General features: G+C 27.3%; 1 protein-coding gene across 1 annotated transcript; it reads right to left on the bottom strand.

Annotated features, from left to right (window-relative positions):
* Nucleotides 1–599: 599 nt before the first annotated feature.
* LOC132939330 (uncharacterized) lies at nucleotides 600–12445 on the bottom strand. The gene is made up of 17 exons (XM_061006428.1): nucleotides 12304–12445; nucleotides 12055–12211; nucleotides 11792–11934; nucleotides 10451–10640; nucleotides 9608–9750; nucleotides 9361–9523; nucleotides 9153–9295; nucleotides 8909–9071; nucleotides 5381–5835; nucleotides 4372–4522; nucleotides 3787–3923; nucleotides 3591–3709; nucleotides 1770–1894; nucleotides 1500–1666; nucleotides 1096–1403; nucleotides 906–1007; nucleotides 600–800 (listed from the first exon to the last, which is right to left on the bottom strand). Exons 1-17 carry the CDS (start codon nucleotides 12359–12361, stop codon nucleotides 693–695), a joined length of 2832 nt encoding a protein of 943 aa, XP_060862411.1. The 5' UTR covers nucleotides 12362–12445; the 3' UTR covers nucleotides 600–692.
* Nucleotides 12446–16321: the final 3876 nt, after the last annotated feature.

The raw sequence follows: 16321 nt of genomic DNA, 5'->3' as shown, positions 1-16321 counted from the left end.
TACAAATATTTCGGCTTTATAATATTAAATAGGTTTTAAAATATTTGTATAGTACCTTATACCTATTTATAGTATAGATATGGATAAGAAATATGGTATGTTGAATTCATTTTGGCCGAAAACATTGCATTTATTAGGTACATATTAATTTTTACGCAATATCAGAAATGTTATCATGCATAAATTGAAAAAAAAACTAAAATTTATTGAAAATATTCAAATATGATTTTATGTCTAGTAAATGTGAGAATGAATATTCGGTGAAAATGTCAAGTCCTTTAAGTTATTTATTTTGAGTTATAACAATATACCAAAATATATTATGTGTCGAAAGCTGATGTTGCGTAAAAATGTCTGTTTTTATTAGTTTTTTCTGGTTTTCCAGGTTATTTTGATAATTACTTGGCATACCTATTTACTTTTGACTCTCCACACTACTTAGGTACTATATCTAATTTTCTATTAGAAACAACTAACCACTAACCGCCCCTTCGTTTCACAGACACAAAAATAAAAATTAAAAAAACTAATCAATACATTTACTGCTCCACTAGGAATTTAAAAGTATTACAATTATGAAAAAAAAATTGCAAATATAATTGAATGTTATTGATATTTTTTATTATATTTTTTTGTATAAACAATATAATAATATAGTTAGTATGCCATTCTTTAATTTATTTAAATTAATTCTAACTATCTGACGACGTAAACTTTACTTTTTTAACTCGTAATGCTGATTTGTTTTCATTCCATGTTGATGACCAGTAATTCTTGTCCTTCCAGAAATTTAACATAGCCTACGATTTTTAAAAAAATGAATAAATTAGATATAAAACCTGTAATTTAGGTTATTAGTTATATTATTTAAAACAAGTATATAAATAATTATTTCTACTATTAACCTTAGTTTCAAAGTTTCTCCATGGTTTTAAATGCCCATTACTTAAACACCCATCACGGAAATTATTCATGCCACCAACTGACACCCCAATAGATATAAAATACTAAAATATAAATAAACAGAATTTCAAATAGGTAGGTATAGTTATAATAAAATATAACAATAATTAAAACTTGTAGGTAAGTATTTACCTCGGAATCAAATATGAAATTCAATGGTAAATTCATTGTATCCAAATGGTTACTCTCTTCGTCTATTTTAAATACGATATTTTCAGGAGACCAAGACAGTTTGAATGAATGATAGCCACTGTGCCAAGTGTCTTGTGATGTTAATTTCATCATTTTCGATTTTACATGATATAGTTCATCAATTTCCAGTCCATATTTTAAGACAGTTGCACTTTCATCGTCTCCGTTACATTTCAAATTGGTATTTCCAAATGATTTGGCTAACACCAATCTGTTTTTTTCATTTGATTTACTAACTAAAGCTATTTCTAATAATTCATAAAAGATAAATTTAATAGAATGATAGGAATTATTTGAACCCATAATTAATATTAGTATATTGACAATTTTTATTTATTACTTACCTGAAACTATCCAATCTCCTATTGGTAATTTAGCTATAACTTCCACTTGTCCATAAAGAAATAGCAAATTATTTTTTGTGGTAAGTCTCGCTGAAACTACAGGAGGTATTATATTATAGGATGAAGCAACCATCTCACAACCAACAGATCCTTCAGGTTTAGTACAACTAAAAACATAATAATAATAATAATATTACATTGATTTTTTTTAAAGGAAACCTATAATCAATGAACAATTTAAAAAAAATGTTTATAATATATTATACTTACCCGTTCAATGATAATTGACCAGTCCTGATAAAACTATCGGTTTGAATTGTAGGTATTATTACTAGCTCTCTATTTTTCACGAATGAGTTTTTTTCAGAACTATTGTAAACAACGAATTCATAATCCTGTGATCAAAACGTAATAAAATATAGGTATGAAAATATATTTAATATTAAGACACCGATGGTATTCGACATAGCAAATTTTCGTTGACTAGTTTCATTGTTATTATTATTTTTAAGTGATATATGAGCATTTTTAATTTCTGATTTTTATCATATCCATTTCTTGTTTGAAAATTAAAATATTGAAAAAATCGACAACGCTTAAGCACAAGTAATGTTCTTACCTAAAATGGTAAAATGGCACACTATTGAAACCAGTGAACGAACATTTGCTATGTCGTAAGTCCGTAAAGCTACGGTAAAGCAAAAAAAAAAATCTGAAACAGTTTCATTATCTGATAAACGCAAAAAAATAACAATACAAATTATTACATAAATACTGTCAATCTGAAACCAATTAAAAAGATCACCTTTATGGCAATTTTTCAACAGCTGTATAGTGTATGCTGATTATTTGTAAAAATAAACGCCGAAACACGTTCGAACATAAAAAGATATTTGTACATTGGAATTGGGATAACGATTGCAAACAGAGGTAACACGGTTAGGTACACATTTTTTCAGACACCAAAAATGATAGGTACACATTTTTTCAGACACCAAAAATGAATCCAACGTTTGGGAACATCATATTTTTAAAATAATACCACTTTCAGGTAATTACACATTTTTTCTATTTTATTTGTAGAGTCTATTAGCGTTACCCAGGAGGTACCACGGAGAGGGTAGCTCATTTTGTTTCCCAATTTTTTTTTTTGCAACCAATTTAAAAATATTTTTATATTATATAATATTTTATTAAACCATCAGGTCATTACAAAAATACTAAATCTACTTAATTCCAAAATCGTATTTTATTTTATTTACTGCTATCTTATTTATTATTTTATTTTTTTTTTTCTGACATAACGTGGACTGATTACATATAAATACTTCCTAATATTACTGTCAAGATTAAATTCATTAAATTTGTTTTGAATGTATTCATGTTATGTTACGTTTAGCGTAGGTACCTAAAATAAACAATGTTTTTCTGGTCATTATTTCTTCTAAATTTACTACATTTAAAATTACCAATTATAACACACTATTTACCATGACGCGTTTTAAAAACTTCAGTTATATATTTATTTATTCATGATTCTTACTGTTCAGTCAGGAAAAACGAATCAAACTGAGATAATGAGTCCATGTTAATGAAAGAATAAAGAAATTTGTATTCTTATTATATTATATTATATTGATACAGGTGTAATAAAAATATATTGTCTAATATTTTATATGCATTATGTTAACCCAAAAGTTCTCCGATTAGACTGATTTACCAGGTAAAATTATAAAAACCTTTTATTCTATGTGTTCAAACGTAGTGTACCTGTGTACTAGTGTCTATTTGAACCCATTCATGTTTGCTTTTGGTCAATGTGCAATGTGCCTAAACGTCCAGCACTCAAAATAATACCTACAGCTAATGGGAGGGGAGCCCGTTGCTCCCCTCCCCCTTGGATACACCACTGACTCCACTGACAATCGTTTTTTGTATACAATGCTATCATTGAATTCAAATTAATACCATCCATTACAGTGAACCATTTGTAACCTACTGTACAGCAGTGCGGCATCCATTTGTCTTAACCGCTTTTTTAAATTTAACATTTTTATAATTTTATGATGTTGTAATAATTGGATTACATACTGGTTCTTGTGCAACGAAAACATCATGACTCCAAGCGGATTTTAAGTTTAGGTACTCGAAAGTGTCATCATAATTAATTTGATCAGGTATTTGAATAGATTCAGTTTCATTTATCTGTCCTTTAAAATATATCAAAATTAATATATTTTATCAAAACAAACAAGTTACTACGTATATTTGAGATTGCAACGCTTACTCAATAGATCGTATATTTGTATTCTATCTTCACCACCACACGTTTTACTTGAATCACCAACACAAGTAGTATCACAATTAGCATCATCTACTTTCTGATTATTTTCTGGTGCATGGTTACTACACAAACAATTGATACTAAAACAATAGCAAGTATTACAAATTAAAAACAATTAAAAAAAATTTTCAATACTAATAATAATATAATCTGAAATTGGAGGAATATTGTTCAAGTGGTCTGACACGGTGGACTAAATTAAAAGAAGAAAGTTAAAGTGGGCAGGACATGTATAGAGGAAATATGATTCCATGATTAAAATATTACATTAAGAATACCCGTGAGGTTTGAAATACCTCTTAGTAGACTATTAATTATTATTATTAACTTCATTAAGAAGAATTTTTCAGATTTTAAAATATTGGAGGTAAGGAATCAGGTCTAGATAGATCTAGCAGATAATTTAAGAAAATTGGAAGATGATATGCTGGGTGGAATGGTCTCAACAGCCACAACCCCCTCCCCCCCCCAAAAAAATGGTAATAATGATGGTACTTTAAAAACATAGATTAATAAAATATAGATCACCCCATTACTCCGGCATATTGATATTTAGCATTATGACAAATTGCAGAACATTTACTAGGCACATTAGTGTTGATTAGTTCAAATTTTGCATAGCTTAATGAATTTTCTTCTTGTACAAAACAACCAATATATCGATCATCGATCGGATAATCTGTTTGAATACAAATTCAATAATTATTCGTTTTCATTTTAACTATTTACATACAAATAAACATTTTTTTAGTTATTACCCGTGTTAGTATTAATATTGGAAATATTGTACGAGTTTTATAATATTATGGATAGGTAGGTACCCAATAATAATTAGTTATGTATTATGTTTCAACACAAATAAACAAATATTATATCATTATATAATTAAAAACATTTAAATACAAAGAAATTTACATTTGGAGCAATACTATTTTTTATATAAATGTATATATATATTTTCTTATTATATAGCTAACCCGCGGAAACTTTGGCCATTGGGTGGTTTTTAGACTGTGGGGGATTGAACAGTAGGTGTAAACACGTGTGTGTAGTTTTGGCAGATTTTCATGTGGGCACCCGTATGTATCTGCATAGGCGCAAATGTATTAAATTTTTAGCCCCTCTCCCCATAAGCTATATAACTTAGTACCACAGAATATAGCTATATATCAATATAACTAAGTCCCCCCAAGCTCCCCCCTCTATTTGCACTAATGGGTATCTGCCATGCCCGGGTGGGGGATTGTGGCACTTGTTCTCCGGATACCGTAACTTGCCCGAAGAAAAATGCCGCCCGTAGACCGAGGTTTGAACCAGCGCCGGTGTGCGTCACAACCGACGCCTTAGTCAACTCAGCCACTCCGCCCCAATTTATATATTATTATCTACTAAATGTAGATATCTAAATAATGTTAAATGTCTTGAAGTTACATAATCTAAACCAAATTTCTCTCTTTTATACAAGTTATATAAAATAATCAATAAGTGTTTGTAATCATTTATGCTTATAATAATATTAGTCGTTATTAAAAATTACCATATAATCCAGTAGAAAATACTCCCATTCTCCAGCCACCACCACAAAATTGATTTGCATCACCCGAACACTTGGTGTTGCATTGTTTATCTTCCAATTTAGCAAACTTAGGTTCGTTTGGAGACTGGCTTCCACAAAAACATTCAGATTTATATGTTACACCTGAGTAAACATACCCAAATTTGTAACAAAGGTTTGAACAAAAGTCTGGCGTATTCACAGAAAAAGACCGTGAGTAACCATTCAATATTCTGTTATTTTGACTTTCCTCGAAACAACCCAAATAATAATTTCCAATTGTACTCGTCCGCCATTCTAATCCAGTGTTGTACACATTTATCGCATTAAGACCACCGCATGTATCTTTAGATGAACCAGAACAAAGAGTCGTACACATACTATCCTCAATCATACCTTCAACCGAAGGTTTGGTGAAACTGCATAAACATTCTTTCCTATACATTATACGAAATAAGTTATGCCATTAAAGTAAGAATTTTTTTGTACACATAATATTATATATTATTTTGAACATTTTACCATTTATTTAATTACCTAGGTACTCTATAATATTAAATTGTATTGAATTTTAGCTTAATAATATATATATATATAAATATATAAATATATTTTTGTTTAACTGTATGTATTAGCCGTGCTATCAAAAGATTATTCTATTACCCCCATATTCAATCCTGGTTTATATTGAAAGGTTTTTTTAGGGTTATAATTCCCAAAATATTCTTAAAACGTAAATATGAAGATTAAGACATGTTTCATTGTTAGATACATTTCAACTTAATAATATAGGTAGGTACTCTTATAGGTGATACTTATTCCATTTTACTCAAACATTGTACTATTTTTTTTTTTTTTTTTTTTATTGAGTAACCCGCGGCAACATAGGCCATTGGAAGTGGGGAGGGTACTGTAGGTTTTATATTGGGTAGGTTTGGTAGGTTTTATATTGGGTAGGTTGGTACACGTGTGTGTTATGTTTGGCAGAATTTCTAATGGGGCACCCGTAGGTTTCTGCCGTGCCCCGGGGTGGGGGGATGGCGGCACTTGTTCTCCGGACACCGTGACTTGCACGGAGAAAAATGCCGCCCAGTGGTCGAGGATCGAACTCGGACCGGCTGTGCCGAATCCGTCGCGTTATACCGCTCGGCCACCTCGTCCCCCCATTGTACTATTGTAGAGTCATATTTAGTTCAACGGCGATTTTGTGGTCAAAAGTTCAATATATAAAAAAAAGTTGGTAAGTGGATGTCGCTCTGCTGTACAGTAGGATACAAGTGGGTCACTGTATAATGGATGGTATCAAATTTGAATTCAATGATATAATATCATTGTATATGAAAAACGATTCTGAACGGAAACGGTTTGTCAGTGTGGATATTTTATATTATATTTATATTGTTATTACTTATTATTAATACGGTAGCCTGTAAGTTTAAAATATAATATTATAAAATTACAACAAAATAACTAAAATCTTTATTCTTGGTTACTTAATATGTAGGTAATTTCATTCAAATTTGAACATAATATAACTATAAAAAAAAACAGTGTTTTTATATTTTAGAGATTTTTTGATTGATTTTCACGTTTTTTGGCACAACAAATAACATTTTATGATATATATAGAAAAAAACGTAAAAAAAAATCGAAATTTGGAATTGTCCGTAAACAGCTCAAAACAAATCAAAATATTTTGAAAATTTTATCAAGTATGGTAATTGATAAAATAAACATGATATAAATCTCAATTGTCTACAGTTATTCGTTTCAGAATTACAACAAAATAAGAAAATCGCTACAGGAGAAATAGAGTGTATATCCAATATTGTAAAAATTTGAATTTCAAACACTCATAAAAATTTTATTTGACTTACTTAGAGATTTTTTTTTTTGATAAAGGTAGATAGCCTTATAAAGAAACTTGTATTACATTTTAAAATATTATATTTAAATAGGAATTTCGAACTCGAAATAATTTGCACATTTTAGTGATTTTTACGCCTTTTGTCAAAATTTGAACTTTAAATGCTTATATTATGGATTTTTAATATTTTTCAAATGTCATTGTAACAATATATTAAGAGCCTTCTATTAAATTTTCAAGCTTTTTTAACCAACAAATAAAATTTTATTGATATTTATAGAAAAAATAACTAAAAAAATGAAAACTGAAAATGTCCGTAAACAGCTCAAAAGAAGTCAAAATATTTGGAAATTATTATGATGTATAAAAAATGCTTATATAAACAACCCCTTAAAAATGTCATGTATCTACGTTCATTTGTTTTAGAGTTACACCAAAAACCAAAATCGATTTTGTCGAAAACCAATTTTGCGCAAAAATGCCCGCTTTTCCTTAATTTTTCTTTTGTTTTTCACGGCACTTATGAAAACAACTGGAAAATTTTTACTTTTGACCCCCTTAAAGTACCAAATAGAGTCACTTTCCTATCAGAAAAGATAGTGTTGAAAAAAATCAAAGAACTTTTACTGTCCTAAAAGGTGATTACAATCGATAAACAAAAAAAAAAAATTAAAAACACACATCATTGTAAAATCATGTGAAAATCGCTCCACTCAGAATCTAAATGACCATCTTAGTTTTTAATTTTTGAAAAGAAATAATATAAAAACATTTGGTAACTTACATTAGAAAGTAAGTGACAGAATAATGGATTTTTTAACGTAAGTAGAATTTATATATAAATAATAAATATATATAACTAACATGAAGCCGTGTAAGGTTGCTTCAGGAAAAATATAGGCTACTTATATACCTCTAAAAAAAACCCCATCAATATTTGAAAAGAATACTGCAATCGTTCATTAAATATTATGCAAATAACAACAAGTTCACTTGAAGCATGATACTCATTACTCATGGCTTAACATAATAATCTTTGAAATATTTAAAAGTTTTTGTAAGTTTGGAAAAATATCAATGAAATAATATGAGATTTGTACCACACACAATCATAATGTTACAATGTTTTTTTCTATTACATACAAAATACATACATACATAGACCTTATACTAATATAGTAGTATAAGGTCTATGCATACATATTAAACCAGAATATGAGATGATAGCTTAAGATAAAAAAAACATAAAACTTGGATAGCATTTTTATTTTGTATTTGAAATGAATTTTTTATAGAATGATTTTAAAAATAATTTACAACCAAGCCTTAAATATTAGACTTAATACTATAAATAATAGTGGATCAAATCAACTTGTTTATCAAGTTTAAAGTAAAACTTTGTAGTTAATTAATTTTTTGTATGAAAATACTAACTATAAACTATAAAGTATAAAGTATTACCTATTAACAAATTATTTTTATTCCCGTAAAAAATTATCTTAGCACTGATAAATATCGACAAAAAAATAATGCAATTAACTACGATTTTCTGAAAGGTGGTAATTTTTGGATAAAAATAAATGATCAAAATATTTCTAAAACTATTTGAATTATAATTTTACTGACTAAATTGATTTACTTACGAAGATACAAGTGCCGCATAAGGAAACCTTCTTGCATAACAACTGTACACACAATTTTTAGGAGTTAGGTTAGAAGATATTATTCCCCATCCATTTAATATTGGATGTCTTTTAAGATTTTTAAAGCATCCAATATTATTCACAGATACTTTCCCTTGAGGATCTAAATTTTTATTATTTTCAATAAATATAATATCCGTTTAAATTATTAGTTATTAAATAATTTTTATTTTCTCATACTTACCTAAATATAATGTTTTGTAAATACTAAATGTATTTCTACCACCACAATATTCTGATGGATTTTCTGTGCATAGTGTATAACAATCACTATAACTTCTTTTTAAACTAAAATTTGGTTCGTAATTCATACATTCACAGACGTTACTATAAATAATTATACCCATTAATAATATTTGATAATTAAATAGTAAAAAATGGAATATACCTACCCTTTAACGGCAGCATATTTAAATCGTTGGGTATTACAAAGATTCATGCACCGTTTAGGGCTATTATTTGTTCCCATCTGAAATATTAAATGCTTTTCTTTGGATTTGTTTTCATCATCATCATTGGCATAATAACATCCAACATAATTTTTTGATACATAGTCTGTAAATATTTTATTTTTAATATTATCTACATGTTATTAGGTACCTATATTAGAACATCCAAATAATAAATAATAATAATAACCAGTAATTCCAGTTGAATAAATTCCCATTTTCCACCCACCGCCACAGAACTGATTAGTATTACCACTACAAGGAGAATCACAATTAATGTCTTCTACTTTCGTTGATTTTGATGGCTTTTGATTTCCACACCAACATTCTGATCTACAAATACATAATATGTACCTATGTCAATATTGATATATTCTTCTTTTGACGAATGTCTAATGCTAGGTGATGATTTAATTATTTTAATTATATTATTATAACCATCACTTTAACTTTAATTAATTAGTAGGATTTTTTAAACATTGATAATTTTTACCTATCCATGATATTGTAATATTTGGATTTTTACTTAATACTTTTAAAACTAATTATACTTCTAACAAATGATTGAAAATGATTTTAAAGTAATAACTTAAGAGTTATATAGTTTTAAATCATCAGACATCAGTTGTCCTACTCCATAATAAATAATATCCGGTTAATATTATTTAGTGCTATTTACGTTATTTTATTTTACGTTTTAGTTGAATAAAATAGTATGTTTGATATTAGTAAAATAAATTTAAGATTGAACCATTTAAAATTGAAAACATAATATATTACGCGCTACATATTTTATTTCTGTATCGGATTTATTTGTAGCATTAAATTTTTACATTTTGTGCTTTTTCGAATACACTTTAATTATCTGCTGTCAGCAAATGAATTTAAAGAGTAAAGACCCAATGGCCAATACACATATTTACCAAGGTACTGTGTTAATTATTTACATCAAAATTCAAAAGCATAATCAAACGCAAAATCCTATCTTTCTTTATTATGTATAATTATGTACATCTATTTAGTATTTACCTACCCATATGTATTTCCAAAATATAAATATCCCATCCTGAAACATATTTCTAAGCATCTTTGAGGTGTATTGTTATTATAAGGTCCCGCTGGCCCTTTTAATAAACGATTTTCGTCATCATTTGGGGTTTCAGAGTAGCATCCTAAATAAATTGGTATTGGAAAACTACCACGTTCAATATAGTTGTTTGATACTGGAAAAAAAATAAAAAAAATAGCATATGACAATAATATGTTATATATAGTATATAAGTAAATAAATTAATATTTTTAAGCATAAAATAATTTATGAAAATTAAGGAACCCTGTATTATCATCGCTAGGTATTACGTCATTAGTACCTATTAAGTAAAGCGAAATGTATAATGTTATGGTATTATCTTATCACAAATTTTGTTACGAAACGCAGATAATAATTATTTAAATAACAACAAATTCGTAAATAATATTGTATTAGTAAAAACATTTTAAATGAATATTAAAAAAAATTAAGCGGGTAATATAGTATCACTTTTCTGTACAGTAGGTGTTAGAAGCGTCATTGTAATGAATGTGTTAAATTTGAATTCAATGATATAAAATCATTGCATACGAAAAATGATTCTGAGCGAAGACGGTTTATCAACTTATACTACTAAGGGCCGTTCTTACAAGTCCGGTAAAGTGTCGGTTAACTTTAACCGGACATTGTAAGAACGGCCCTAAGTATATTTTATGATATTATTGCTATTAAACTAATTTAATTTAGGTATACTATAAGAAATTAGTAATACAGTAGAATCTCGATAAATCAAAATTCAAGGGCAATTAAATTTTTCGACTTGTCAAGTTTCTTAACTTACTAAGATAATGTTAGCTTAGGTTAGATTAGACAAGAGAACGGAATTTATTAAGACTTATTAAAGGTTTTGGCTTATCGAGGTTTCACGTTCCACTGTACCTACATTTCAATCAGTTAACATTTGAATTTTAGATACTTTAAAAATCATGCCTAAATATATTTACGAATTCTCAACTGCTATTGTAAAAACTTATGAGGAACCTTGTATTAAATTTTCAAGAATTTCGAGCTTATGAAAAAAAATATTGTTGACATTTATAGAAAAAAAACTAAAAAAAATGAAAAATTTCAAATGTCTATATATGGCTCAAAACAAGTCAAAATATTTTGATAATGCGATTTTATACCAGCACAATCATGATTGATATTATAAGTCATAACAATTTATATTGAACATATTCATAAGATAATATCACTAAAGAATAATATGTGGTTAATTAAACATATTATATTTTTAAAAAACTAAATATATTTAAATGTATAAAAAAAATGATTTTTACTTACTTGAACCATCCGTCGTATATGAAGACACTAAATTTGGTTTTCCACCACACGAAGCCAATTCATCTCCCGTGCATTTAATCGTACATTCATTATCAAACTGTTTCATTAGTCTCGAAATATAATTTTTGCTACAATAACAGTTCCTGGAAAAATAACATTGTGAGAACCTAATTAAGTAATTTGTTGACAACGTATTTTCTTAACGTTTCTCTTTTTACATCCATGCTATATAGTTATAATACAATGAAAAAATAAGATCCTACTCATTTTGAAGAATAAAAAATAAATATTTTTTCTCGAAGCAGAACTCTGAACAAGATTTAGGCGATATTGGTGTTAAGACACGGCTCTCTTCTCCAAGAGTTAATAGATTTTCTTCCAAAAAACATCCTAAGAATTTATAATTTGACCTTTGTGGAGCTAAAACCGATAAAAAATAACGGTATTAAACCACCGATTTTTCAATTGAGTTTATTTAATTTATAATTAATTGTATCGAACACTTTATTTACCTGCTGTCACACATAAACTGACACTTAATAATAATAACGAAAAAAAATAGATTGTCATAATATTATAATCTAATGTCAGAAATAAGATGAAATATAACAATATATTACTGTCTATAACCTCTTAAATCGTGTTCGTAACTAATGTTTATATCCTGACGTAGTTTTAATGTTTTCCTCAGACATGCACATTAATATACCTAATATTCTGGTTTATCGAGAAAAATCCCCTCCACCTATTCCAAACTCTAAATTAGCATATAGTATAAATACCTACCTTGCTAATACCAGTTACCACTTTATACATTGAATATAATATAAAAATATGTATTCTGTTATTGCTATTTGAATATTAGCTACCCATTAAATACCTAATTATAAAGTAACTAGTAAAATTGCGTCTGATAGTAAATACGTTATTTAGTTATTATACTATAATCTACTCAAGTTTGGGAACACATATCTTTATGTGGGTATATTTACATACTTAACATTGGAACAAAGAGTACCTAACATATTATTATTTATTGATTATATGTGTATCGTTAACTCAATGAAATTATTGTATGAATTATTGTATTAATTGTATGATTTTATTTCGCTAGCAGCGTAGTTTATATAAATATATTATATATATATATATATGTTATTATATATTATTTTAATATAGGTAACGTTATCACAATATTTTATTAAATACATTTCAACAATATTAAAATGTATAACAATAGTATTATGTATTAAAATATCAAACAAAATACAATCAATCTGTTTGTATACTTGGGAAATAGTTGTACAATATCATTGAAAAACTACCTATATCTGTTGTAGTTATAATATTTTATACAACTGTTGGGCCAATAGCAATACTTTTAAAACTATTATGTAGGAGGTACCTATTTTATAACGCACGAGTATATAGATCAATTCAATTTGTTACTTAATTCTGAACACTACTAACTTCTAACATTATAAACTAGAACCACTGATTAATGATAAATTCTTGATAAAAATATATAGATATTATATGTGTTATTATTAACTATTAGATATCTACTTATATATATTTCAGATTATTATGTACTTATACTCAGTTCCCTCTCCTTAGGTGATATATGAGTATATGAACAATAATAAACACGTTTTATAATTACAAAATAAATTATAACATATGTACAGCAAAACAATAATTTCCATTTTATATCCATATAAAACCTATAGTTTAACATAGAGTTAAATACATCTAGAAACTATTTATATTGAAAACAAATATCTAATAAGTACTTGATGCTCATAATTATTTTAGATTCTGAGTGGTTCGATGGATGTATGGTTTCACCATAATGTGTGTTTTTTTATGTTAATCATCACATTTTAATTCTCAATTTCGAAGGTGGATCTGATTGATACTTTCGGAGATAAAAGTAAAAATTCCCTGTTCTAAAAAATAACTAGAATAAAAACAAAAAAAAATAATAAGAAAAAACGGGAATATTTACGCCAAACAAGTCTTTGACAATATAGATTTTGTTTTTGTATTGTAACTCAAAAATTAATAACTGTAGAGACTAGAGACTTGAAATTTTCACCAAAAATTTATAATAGCATTTACTAAATATGATATACAATTTTCAAAGTATATTGTCTTTTTTTTTGATAATTTATTAAAGATATTTGAAATTGTCTACGACTTATACGAAGAATGACAAAAAAAAATGGACCCAGTATATATCTTCAACAATTAAAATACTCTGATTAAGACGGTAAAGATTTTATGAATTTATGTTTCCATTGTTTCATCAATACTATTTTTTCACCATTATTTTAGAGGTACTCACTACTCATAAATTCTTAAAGCATGATTACCACGAGTCAGGTTCTTTCATTTTTGTGCGATCATTGGCCAATAATCGGTGTCCGCGATGGATAGGTGTAGGTATATAATATAATAATACTCATGAAATTAGCTAAGAAGTCATAACTAGCGGAAGATAATACGAGATGAATCAGTTCCTATTTAGTATTTTGTATACACCAACCATTAAACCATGATTTATGTCTCATGACAATATTATTTTAAACCGTCGAACTAACGTTAATGAAATCGCGTTATGCGCCGAAGTTTAAATTTAATGTTTCGATTATAGATACTACGCTTGCAGTTATCTAACCTATTATTAATTTTATACCTAATAAAGTTGAAGACATTTTTTTTGTACTATTATAAATTTAATTTCTTGTAAAGTCTTGCATAGTAGAGCGATGAATGTATGGTTTACATTGATGTGTGTTCTTTTAAAAATTTTGTTTTGTGTGTTTGAAAACACTTTTTATAGACGATTTTTATATCTTCAACTTCGAGTGTGGTTTCTGGTAGTAAATAGATGTAGCTGCAGGTACTTAAGAGTTAAAAACAAAAAAAATATTATTGGTTGTTGTTTGTCAGAAATGAATTTAGTTTTTCACTAAATATTTATTTTACTATTTTCTAGACATGATATACATTTTAAAATATTACATCACATTTTGCGTATTTATAGATAAATTACATCTACTTTTTTTGAATAAAAAATATCAAAAATATATACGCACGACTGTTTTTTATATGCGTTTGAAGTTCAAATTTTGTCAAAATAAAATGTTTAACCGAATAAAATGATTTTAAATTTTAGTTATTTTGTTGTAGTTCAAAAATATTATTCGTATGGACGATTCGCCACTATGTTTATTATTATTTAATTTACAAACTCATATTTTAAAAATATTTAGGTTAGTTTGTATGATGAACATATTCATATACTGTTCTACGCGGTACCTACGTTTTAATCGACTTATGAATCGTTATAAACTTATAAATAGCTAGTAATATATTATATGAAATAATATTGTGGGACGGAGTGGCCGAGCGGACTAAGGCGTCGGTTATGACGCACACCGGAGCTGGTTCAAATCTCGGTTCACGGGTGGCATTTTTCTTCGGGCAAGTCACGGTGTCCGGAGAGAAGTGCCGCCATCCCCCCACCCGGGCATGGCAGAAAAACAAACAGCTAATGGCCATAGTAACCGGTCTTCACGATCAATAAAAAAAAGAAAAGAAAAAATACTAATAGTAAAATATTTTAACTATTATATAAACATAATGTATGACATTTGTTGTTGTCAAAAATTATTTTAGCCCAAGTATTACCAATTACCTACTAATAACAATATAAACATATAATAAAATATCTTTAGGAATATAGACTAACAAATCGTTTTTCATATATGATGTAGATATGCATTGAATTCAATTATATAAAATCATTGTAGGTATACGACAAACGATTCTGATCGAAGACGGTCCGTCAGCATATAATATTATTACGATTAAAGTAAATTATTTATTTTACAATTACGCATAGGTGTTGAAAAAGTTTTATTTGAAAATTGCATTGTGTGTATAAATTATAATAATATATTTTAAAAGTTTCAAGTACCCACTTGAGTAATATTTTTAAATTATAACAAAACAACTAAACTCGTTAATCTTCATTTAAATATCTAATTTCGTCCAAATTTGAACTTAAAATGTCTATACAAATAACTGTGTTTATTTATTTGTTTAGATTTTTTGGTTACAGTATGAACTACTTACGTGGAACCTTGTTTTAAATTTTCAATTCTTAGCCACGATATTAAGCTTTTTATACATTTTTAACTACAAAATATTTAAATACTCAAATTATTTTATTTATATATTATGGTGATAATGATAATATAAACATACAGTGAAATTTAATTTCTACTTACGGTAATTTTGTTTAGAGTAACAACCAAAAATCAAAATTGATTTTGTTAAAAATTCCCATTTTTCCGTTTTTAGTTCTTTTTAGTTTTCCGGCGCTTTTGAAAATTACTGGGTCAATTAGTAAAAAGAAAGTAGCCAACTAGAATCATTTTCCCACCAGAAAAGATATTGAAGTCGAAAATCAAAGCATTATTTTAATTACTTATCGTGTACACAGACACGAACAAAACAAAA

Source organism: Metopolophium dirhodum, chromosome 2, assembly GCF_019925205.1.
Source record: "Metopolophium dirhodum isolate CAU chromosome 2, ASM1992520v1, whole genome shotgun sequence".
NCBI classification, from domain to species: domain Eukaryota; kingdom Metazoa; phylum Arthropoda; class Insecta; order Hemiptera; family Aphididae; genus Metopolophium; species Metopolophium dirhodum.
The sequence above is the reverse complement of the archived record's forward strand: the minus strand, read 5'-3'. Positions and strand labels throughout refer to the sequence as shown.

Bases quoted from the DNA above. Each gene is read 5' to 3' on its own strand.
- LOC132939330 (XM_061006428.1), bottom strand. From the start codon at position 12,361: ATGACAATCTATTTTTTTTCGTTATTATTATTAAGTGTCAGTTTATGT. The intron at 12,212-12,303 runs GTAAATAAAGTG...TATCGGTTTTAG, and splicing joins CAGTTTATGTGTGACAGCAG to CTCCACAAAGGTCAAATTAT. The intron at 1,667-1,769 runs GTAAGTATAATA...TTATGTTTTTAG, and splicing joins GGTCAATTATCATTGAACGG to TTGTACTAAACCTGAAGGAT.